Genomic DNA, 10,660 nt, shown 5'->3' on the forward strand with positions numbered 1-10,660 from the left:
TAAGACAAAAGATTTTGTGGCAGATAAAATTAACGAATTGCTAGCCAGTCATGATAAAATTAACAAATTTATCTCATATATTTATAATTGTTATAAATTTATATGGATCGCGCATAATTGCTAAATCAAAATTAAAATTTAATCAACATAACAACTTAAAAAATACATGATAGTTTTATTTAGTTTAATTGTTCATGATTTAATCCCATAACTAAGATTAATCATCATATTTAATAAATACTAATGATGTTTAAAAATTGATTAATCATCAATTTTAGAAGTTTTGCATGTATTTGTTATAGAGTGGTTACATGTAACTCACTTACCACAAGAAGCACCCAAAACACAAAATTAACTCTCACGTGCACTCACTCGCATTCACTGAACTCACTCACAACGTAACTAATTTAACTAACACTTATACATACGACGCTTCATTTACTTTTCGGATGCTATAAAAACAGACGGAGAAAGAAATTGGGAAAAAAAAAAAAAACCAGAGAAGTCAGAGCGACTGAAATTTGAACAATCGGGAAGAAGGAAGTGAAGAGGATTTTTGAAAGCAATCACACGATCACTGCAACACTGCAACGGAGGTTTTTTATTCATCATCTCTTCTATGGATTCTATTGAATACTCTTGTATATTCTTCTGTAATTTGCTTTTCCATGTGTGTTTAGGTTTATGATCTCTCGCGCATTATGATTTTCTTCGTTTTAATTCATTCTTTTGATTCATTTGATCTTCCGTTTGCTTGATTCTTCAGGTTATGACTGTTTTAAACATATTTCATAAAAAACAGAGAGATTAAAGAAGAACAAAATAGAAAACGTGAATTAGTTAAGAGAAATTCCTTTCATATGCTAAGAAGTGATTAAATCAGAGAGAATCATAACAATTAAGCTACTGTTCTGTACAGCTTAGTCAAACCAGAAGAAAATCTCCATTGTCGGAGAATAAGGTCCAATTCATATAATAAGAAAAACACAGAAAATTAAATAAAAAGAAGACATAATCGGAGAATTAGAACTGCGGGTACAGACGGTGGTCGGAGTGAAGCAGAGGAGTTAGGGTTCAGACCAAGACGCGATCTATCTTGACGTTTTCAAAGAGAGAACAGCAAGATTTGCGTTCGTTCGATGGCCGCGCCGGCGGTATTCACTCTGAATCAAAACCCCGAGAGCAGCAGCATCAAGGTCGCGCTAACTTCGAGCAGAGGAATGGCGACGGGCTGGTGGTGGTTCTCGTTTGAACATGGCGCGAGGATGGAAATGAGGGAGGAGCACCGACGAAGTTCTGACGGTTGACTCCAGCGAAAGCCCTGACACGGGCTGGTGTTCGGACAGAACCTGCGGTGGAAGGCGACGAAAACTGGTGGCGATGTGAAGGAAATGGTGTCGCCGCGACGGAGGTTTCGTTGGTGATTCGAAGTCGGAGACGAAAGGGGTGAACGGTGAACGGAGGTCATGGTTGCAGGCGAAGGTCTTCAACGGCGGCGAGACTGGGAGGGCTTCTGATGTTGGCCGGCGCCGATGATATTGTCGCCGGTGACGGAGGAAACTGACATGGTCGTTGGTGGCGTGGATAAGCACGGCAGAGAAACTAGGGTTTGAAAGAGATGAAGATGATGTCAGGGATGATGTTTTGAATAGGCTGAGTGCTAAGTTTTAGGTTCAGAACGTTTTAGTTTTAGGCTTTTTGGTGTTTAAGAAAAAAAACAACAAATAGTAAATAAATAAAGAATAAAATAGAGGAGAAGCTTCTGAATTTTGTTAATAAAATTATTGAAATTGAAATAAATATATTAATAATAAATAAAGGGTTAAATATGTTTTTAGTCCTTTCAGTGAATTTTGGAATTAGTCTATTTTAAAACTTTTGGCTATTTTGGTCCTTCATCTTTCAAAATACATGAATTTAGTCATTTTAACCCAATTTTGTAAAGTTTATTTAACATTTCAAGCACGTTTCATACTACTATTTGACTTAACATTAAAACAAAAATGTGTCAAATAGTATAAACAACTCAAATACAATATTGAAATGCGTATGAAATATCAAATAAACTTAATAAAATCTTATTAAAAGGACTAAATTCACGTATTTTAAAAAATGAATGACTAAATTGGTCCAAAATTTTGAGATAGACTAATTTCAAAATTCACTGATAGTGTAGAAAAAAAAACTTATTTAACCCATAAATAAATAAAATGTAATGATCAAGAAAAGTAGATATGGACTTAGCCCAGTATAGTTTTCTTCTTAGACTTCTATGTTTGCTGTTTATACCTCTAGTTTTATTTTGGGATCAGATTACTTAACTCATCCCGTATATGATAATTACACTCCCATTTAGGCTTTTTTTTTAAATTATTTCTGGGCCAACCCAATTCATTACTTCGTGCACCTCATATTTTATGTGTTGCACCTTTACTCTATATGCTGCCTGCACCCCAATTTTGGCTACCCACACCTATATTTCATGTTTTATCTGAGCTCTCATGATTTTACATATAGATTTTTTTAAATCAAAGTTACATTTTAATATTGGAGATTGTGAGATTGTTAATTATCATGTTAAGTTTCATATTTACTTGATAATTATAATTTTTATTTGATTTAAATAAAATTTAATTATCATGTTAAGTCTTAGACTTACTTGATAAATAAATATTTCGTTCTTAAAAAGTATTTTGATTGTCATTTCAAGTCTTAAAACCTTACTTGATAATTAAATATTTCACTATTGAATAAAATTAATTATTATGTTAAGTCTCAGACTTACTTGATAATTTAATTTTTCACCTGATTAAAAAATAATAATTGTCGTATCTAGTTTTGGATTTGCTTGATAATTATCTTTTATCACGTTGAGCTCAGATTTACTTGATACATTAAAAAATATATTAATCAAATCAAGGTTTTTCTATATAGTTTGTTTGTTAAAGAACTAACTATGATTTCTCATTTTGAATGAGAATACGTAAGAGCAAGGTTAAACACCTTGTCAGGCCCAATTAAAAATTTTAAAAAAATTAAAAAAATGTTTTCTTTATTCACATTTTTCTACCTTATTTGAGTTTTTGGTAAAAACAAATATTTGAAAATTTCCTTAGCCTTGCACACTTAATTAAAGAGAACCGTCTTATGATGGTTTTATGATGGACATGTGGGGTGCTAATACCTTCTCCACTTGTAAACAACTCCTAAATTCAAACTGGTTTTGTAGACCATTTGTTTCTTAGGTTTTCCATAGTTTTTCTTGATAAATTATGGTGGTGATTCCCATTCTAAAATTTACATTTTTAAAATCGATTAATTTTGGTTGTCTTCCCGTCGCGATTTTGCAATTGCGATAGATAGCGAAAACTTTTAAATGTTGAGTGAAAGGGATTTGATCAAATGGTTTTGTGTTGAGTAAGTTAGTTGTTGTATGATTTTGATATATCAATTTATTCTATCTAAAGATATTTTTTAGCTAAATGGTAGTATTTTGACATTAGAAGGAAGCAAGATTGCTAAGATAGACCAATTTGATGATCTAATATATTTGTGAAGTTCTTAAAATTATATAGACTTGTTGAGTGAGCTAGGCATTCACTGAATGAGAATTCAAAATTTAAAATCCAAAGAGCTTAGGTCATTTCACTCGCTAAGCAAGCCAACACCCAATGGAGCCTTATAAGTAAGGCTCCCAAGATTTGGATCATTGGGCGAGTAAACCGCTCGCTGAGAAAAATTCATTTCATTAAATTATGTAGAACTTTGGGTTGTTAGGCCAATATAATCTTGACGTGTGAACTATTTTTTTGTTGAGAGCTTATAGTACTTGCTTGTTGGGTTGGCCAATATCTACACTAAGAAATTTTGAAATTTTAAAATTCGGAGAGCTTAGAGAAAAGTAGTTGTTAGGCAAGTTAAACGTTCATTAGACGAGTATACCTTCAGAGGTGTCTCACTGAGTGAGTCATGTAACACCTCAATTTTTCATGTGTCTAAGTTTCATAACTACATAAATAATCCCATTCCAAATCGCTACTAAAAAAATATCAAATGTATATTACTTGCCCAAATATGAAAGACTCAGCTTTGTCTCGTTGGGCAAGCATGTGTACTCGTTGAGTTAGAAGGAAATATTTTATAAATAAAAATAAATAATTTTAAGGTTTTAAAATAAAATGTGGGTTTGTGGTCAAATAAAGCTAGGATGTTAACCAAAATTGACTGTGAGATGTAAGTGGGACGAAGTAGAGTTTAACACTACAGGGAAATTATGTATTATCCATAGACACAATCTGTTGGTAATAAAAGAATTTGTTAATAACTCGAGTTTACCAACGGATTATCAAAAATAAAAAATCTGCCAACAAAATGGTTGTCAATAAATTTTAACGACAAATCGCGAAATCTAACGGTGATTATTAATGACCACAAGTCGATGAACAATTGTTGACGAACAATTGTCGACAAATATCTGCGGATAATTACTGATGTATTTTGGTCGTCAGTAAATGTTGTGACTAAGTCTTCTTTTTTCCTTCTCTTTTTTTTTTTTTCTTCTTCCTCTTCTTCCTCCTCTCCTCCTCTTCATTTTTCTGTTCCTCTTCCTCGTTTTCCTCCTCTTCCTCCTTCAACTCCAATAGCCATTACCGTTGACGCGAACTGTCGTTGACATGCCACCACCATCGACATACTTCTACCGCCATTGTGCCTCCTTTTGCTCATCCTCTTTTTCTTTCTCCTTCTTCTCGTCCATTTGTTCTTATTCTTTTATTCTTCTTATTCTCACACATCTTCGCTTAATATATATAAAAAATCTCATCAAACTTGTCGATAAATTTGTCGTTCATTTTAACAATGGATTTGTTGACAAACAAATTTGTCGACAATACAAATTATCGAAGAATTTGACCTTTGATTCAATAATAAAAATGTTAATTTATTGACAAATCTTACTAACAAATTTTATAGATAAATTAATTTCATGTGTAATTATTTTCACACTTCCACCGAAATATCCTTAACTGAACCGTTAAAAACTTATTCCAAAAAGAGATAAAAATAAATGAATTTGGCCTCTCTCAATAAACTTTTTCTTATACATATGAAAATCGAGACACTTTAACGGACTCGATTATCTTAACCTTAAAAGTAAACAAAAATGTAAAAATTAAAAGACAATTTCTTTACACATTGCTTAAGAAACTAACAAGAAATTGAGATGCAGAAAAACAAGTTTCACATAACATTTTAGAGTACTGTTATACCTTAATCAATGCACACTGTGTTGAAAATACTGAATAGCAACTCTTGAACAAGACCCCAGTCAAAGTCAAAGTTTTGAAGGAGGAAAAGAGAAAGAAATATTTAAAGTACCTTAAACTTCAACTCTTAAGTCATATGATACTATTAGACATAAACAGACCAGATTAAAAAATGGTAGGCAGAAAGCAAAAGTATTAATTGAAAACAATAATCACATTATTTGAAACATAATTGAAATCCCATCAGAGGAAGAAAATGATCCTTCTGACAAGGACTAATGAGGAAATGTTGGCAACTGCATTACTTGAAAGAAGTTGAATTGTTTGAGTGATGAATACATACACAGATAGATAGAGTGACAGACTAAGTTGTAATTCCGTCCAGAATCTGTGGGCAAATTTGTTGACTGCAAAAATGTCATTTGGCAAACCAAAAACTGAAATTGATGTTGCCTATAAATTGCAAACCCCGAGGTGAATCCTGACCTCAACACAACACTCTCAAACTCAACTCACACCATAACTTCAATACATAAACAAATACACACTGCTACCTTCTCTCACACACCACCAAGATTCTTAGGTAGATATATTCATTTTTTTTTTTCTACTATTTTCTTGTCTGCAATCATATCTGTAACCTTTTCAACAGTGACTTTCATTGAAACTCTTTTTCAAATTCTTGGCCATATACCTGTTTAATAATTTTTTAAGGAAAATTTTCAATTTCAGCTTAGCTCTGATGTTACATCTTTCTTCTAGTGGCTTCTGGTTGTGTAACAAGACAGGGTTGTAGGAGTCCCAGAAAACCAGATGAAATTTTCTCTGTTTTCTTTTTTTTTTTGTATTTGGAACCGAATATGATATGTTATTATTGACTTTTGTGTTATTTTTATCATAACATGTCTCTTTTTGTATTCATTAAAATATTTCACTTGTGATTGGTGAGCTTTATGATGGGATACGATATGCTTCAATTTTGCTTTCCTAGTTGTGTCTTCTGGTTGAATCTCTCTAACCCAATTCAGGCAGTTTCTCTTTCTCTGCAAAAGGGTATTTCAAACATTAATCTTTACGGAACCCACTTTTTGTTTCGTCCTTTTACCCTTCCAGGACTACTTTTTGGTTCCCTTTGACTTTTTTGTTTTTACCTTTCTTTTTTGGTTGTTTCTATGCGTGCGTGGTAATGGTAAGTGGTAACTTAAAATTACTTCCTATATTGAATTTTCTTCCTTGGATCTCCATGTTTTATGGGCTTGTTTCTTTGCTTCACACGAACTTAGTATTTGAAGGCTGAAGATTTTTCAATTTTCGTATTGGTGTTTGGGACAGATCTTCTTTGGAATAATGTAGTTGACTTTAACAAAGGAGGAAAAGCCAAAGATCGAAGTTCATAATTTTCTCTCTGATATTTGTTCCTGGCTTTGTTGTTTCGTTTTCTTGGTTCATCGCTTGCCAATTTGGTTGTTTTCTTTCATTTTCTACATCGTTGTCCACAGTTTTAACGTTTCCCTTTGTTTTGGTCATTCCAATGGTTCAGAGTATCATTTGAAAGCGCATTTGTCCGATTTCTAGCATTTATTTTTCGGAATTTATTAATCTGTGTCCTATTGCCACCAAAACAAGGATTGAAGATCACAGCACCAAAAAAATGCCAATTTTGATATTAAGTCAAATAAGCATAAAACCTCAATTAATTGTGTTGTTTGGCTTTATTCATATTTTTCTTCTGGTATGCAATAAGATAACCTTATTCTTGTTGTTTGCCTTTGTCAGAATTGTTTCTTTATGCAAATCAATTATCCCCATACCTCCTTTTTTTTAGCTCTTCAAGAACATTTATGGGGTTAAATGGTCACAACTCAATTCTTATTGCTCCTCCATGTATAATCGAGTAGTTTCTTTTTTCTTCTTTTGTAATAGCTGCAGCTGAAGCACTGTAAAGATGTTGGAGAAAGTGGAAGAGTTTAACATGGAGAGAGTGATAGAGGAATTTGAGAGGGTAACAAAGGATGCTGAGAGGATTCAAAGGGAAACACTGAAAAAGATTCTGGAAGATAACGCTTCTGCTGAGTACTTAATGAATTTGGGTCTAAATGGAAGAACTGACCCTGAGAGTTTCAAGGCCTTTGTTCCACTGGTCACTCACAAGGACTTGGAACCTTACATCAATAGAATACTTGATGGAGATACTTCTTCTGTTCTCACCGGCAAACCAATCACAACTATGTCTTTGAGGTCAGTTTGTTTCAAATAAGTAGTTGAATTTGCAGTTCAAATCCTGAAAAGGGAGAAAATTTGTATTCTTGCAGTTCTGGCACTACTCAGGGAAAGCCAAAGTTTGTACCGTGGAATGAGGAACTGTTTGACACCACATTGCAGATATATCACACTTCTTTTGCCTTCAGAAACAGGTTTTCAATTTCATCTCCTGTTTATCCTTTTCCTCAATGATTTTTTGTACTAGTTGGAAATAACAACCGACAACAATTCCATGATGTAGGGAATTTCCCATGAACAATGGCAAAGCCTTGGGCTTTGTTTACAGCAGCAAGCAGTTCAAGACAGAAGGGGGTGTTCTAGCAGGAACTGCCACAACCAATGTGTTTCGCAGTCCAGGGTTCAGGACTGCAATGAAGGCCATTCAGTCCCCATTTTGCAGCCCTGATGAAGTTATATTTGGTCCTGATTTTCACCAATCACTGTACTGTCACCTCTTGTGTGGACTAATCTTCAGGGAAGAAATTCAAATGGTGTCTTCCACCTTTGCACACAGCATTGTGAGTGCTTTTAGGACCTTTGAGCAAGTGTGGGAGGAGCTTTGTCTTGACATCAAAGAAGGGGTGCTGAGCAGCAAGGTCACAGTGCCCTCTGTTAGGACAGCCATGTCTAAGTTGCTGAAACCTGACCCTGAGCTGGCCAACTTGATCCACAATAAGTGCATGGGACTGAGCAACTGGTATGGCCTAATACCAGAGCTTTTCCCAAATGTGAAGTATGTTTATGGCATCATGACTGGGTCAATGGAACCTTATTTAAAGAAGTTGAGGCATTATGCTGGAGAAGTGCCTTTGTTGACTTCAGATTATGGATCTTCTGAAGGGTGGATAGCCACCAACGTGAAACCAAGAGTGCCACCTGAATTGGCCACCTACACTGTTCTTCCTCAAATTGGCTACTTTGAATTCATCCCTCTGACAGAAACTAATGCAGATGACAGTTTCCTTTGTATGGATCCTAAGCTTGTGGGGCTCACTGATGTGAAGGTTGGTGAGGAGTACGAGATAGTCATCACCAATCCAGCAGGTATTCAAACTCTTCTCGTGCAATTTTTTGTGTTCCAATTAATGAATCAGGACTAAGAATCCATCATTATGACCGTTCCTGAAACCATCTCTTTCTTCTGTCAAAATTGGAAATTTTGATGTTGCCATAGTATTTTTTAATTCTAATCTTTTTTGAGGGAGAAGGGTTAAAAGGTTCTGTTTCTTTTTATGCTTCTTGACATGACCTACATGGGACCAACTTTAAGAAAAAGAATTCCTTGGGGATTTCCAAAGTAACATATAGTACATACCTAATCACATTAATATTTGTACCATTCGGAAATAGGTCCATTCTTAGTTGCTGGCATCTAGTTTTGGATTTAGGCTACGTGTGGATCTGTCTCTTCACAAACACCCATTGAATAGAAAAATAGGAAAAAGATTTTAAATTGATTTCATTATATGTTAAAATTAGTTTATATATAATTTATAAATGTTACTGTATGAAATTCATATTTTTTTTCTTCTAAAAGTTCATCCAAACATATCTTTACTTGCACTTGTTTCGTGCTTCTGACAATACTTTGACTTATCTGCATGTCCTTTGTTTGTCATATTTACATGCATTCTGTAATACAGACTATGCTGTCACAACAATACAATAGTACAACCAATCTTTTTCCTACTATATAGAATTCACAGCATGGATCAAAGAACCCTGCAACTTTTATTCCCTATTAAATTCATTTTTCCCCTCTTCCTGTATTAATTAAGTTGTTCTTCATCTACATTGAGTACAATTGTGTATGCATCATACATACAGATTTTGAAAGATATCTTACCCTACTCTAACAGGTAAAACAAAAAATACAATAAACACAATGCACAGTAGTACATTGCAGATGGAGTACTGATATTATGCTTAGCTAAATTTTAAGGTTTTTCCTGGTATTTGTATATATGTATATGCATGTATATGTACATGTATACATTGGTAAACCTATGTGTACATGTACGTGGGCACACCTCTTTTTTGTTAAAATTATTACTAAGCGTATGAAAAATTTATTTTGCACTCTAATCTTATATATTTGTTTCTCTGAACATATTGTTTCCACTGACTTAAGATCTTAGATTCGACATTGTATGTATATATTGATAATTAATGATATAACTTAATCTAATTTGCAGGCTTGTACAGGTACCGGCTTGGAGATGTGGTGAAGGTTGTGGGGTTCCATAACTCAGCTCCAGAAGTAAAGTTTGTTAGGCGCAACAATCTTTTGCTTAACATCAACATTGACAAGAACACAGAGAAAGATTTACAGATAGCTGTGGAAGCAGCATCGCAGTTGTTAGCAGAGGAGAATTTAGAAGTTATAGACTACACAAGCCACATAGATTTGTCCAAAGAGCCAGGGCATTATGTTATATTCTGGGAAATCAGTGGAGAAGCAAGTGAAGAAGTTCTTGGTGGATGCTGCAACTGCATGGACAAGTCTTTTGTTGATGCTGGCTACACTAGTTCTCGCAAAGTCAACTGCATTGGTGCCCTTGAACTCCGAGTTGTGAGGAGAGGAACATTCCAGAAGATTCTGGAACATTACGTGGCACTTGGATCTGCTGCAAATCAGTTCAAGACTCCAAGATACATAGGCCCTACAAACACCAGAGTGTTGCAAATATTGAATGAAAATGTTGTCAAAAACTATCTTAGTACTGCCTTCAACTAAATAATAATAATAATAATGGTAATAGCAATAAATTATGATAGTAATAATTAGCAGTGATAGCTATCTATATATAGTTTCCTTTCTCACGTGAATAAAAGTTTACCTTATGTCTACTTTTGTTCCCATGCTCAATTCTTTATGTTCTTCCTGACACAGCCCAGGCACACCTCTGTCATCCTTAGCACCTCTCTTGCATCTTTTCTACAATATAATAACCACTGGTTGACCATAATAGATAGAAATCCACATGTTTGGTTGGAACTAAAATCTGATTTGTGCTAACTTTTAATAATGTTGGATATAAAGACCACAGTTGTCGGGAATAAAGGTGAAGGATCATATGAATGTGTTGATGGCCCTATGAAAGGTCCAATGTTTTGTTGTAGTGCAACAAGGT

At 34.3% G+C, this 10,660-nt stretch overlaps 1 protein-coding gene across 4 annotated transcripts; it reads left to right on the forward strand.

Moving 5' to 3' along the window:
- Window positions 1–436: 436 nt before the first annotated feature.
- Window positions 437–10,376, forward strand: LOC114166795 (jasmonoyl--L-amino acid synthetase JAR4-like). 4 transcript variants are annotated; one of them, XM_028051629.1, is made up of 5 exons: window positions 437–596; window positions 7,188–7,502; window positions 7,577–7,678; window positions 7,768–8,570; window positions 9,722–10,376. In XM_028051629.1, exons 2-5 carry the CDS (start codon window positions 7,210–7,212, stop codon window positions 10,261–10,263), a joined length of 1,740 nt encoding a protein of 579 aa, XP_027907430.1. In that variant the 5' UTR covers window positions 437–596; window positions 7,188–7,209; the 3' UTR covers window positions 10,264–10,376. The 4 variants fall into 4 exon arrangements, with proteins under 4 accessions (XP_027907430.1, XP_027907432.1, XP_027907431.1 ...); XM_028051631.2 differs by lacking the exon at window positions 437–596 and adding an exon at window positions 5,305–5,847; XM_028051630.2 differs by lacking the exon at window positions 437–596 and adding an exon at window positions 5,968–6,317.
- The last annotated feature ends 284 nt before the right edge of the window (window positions 10,377–10,660 follow it).

This window comes from Vigna unguiculata, chromosome 10, assembly GCF_037176805.1.
Source record: "Vigna unguiculata cultivar grain cowpea cultivar isolate G323 ecotype 2 chromosome 10, ASM3717680v1, whole genome shotgun sequence".
Taxonomy (NCBI): domain Eukaryota; kingdom Viridiplantae; phylum Streptophyta; class Magnoliopsida; order Fabales; family Fabaceae; genus Vigna; species Vigna unguiculata.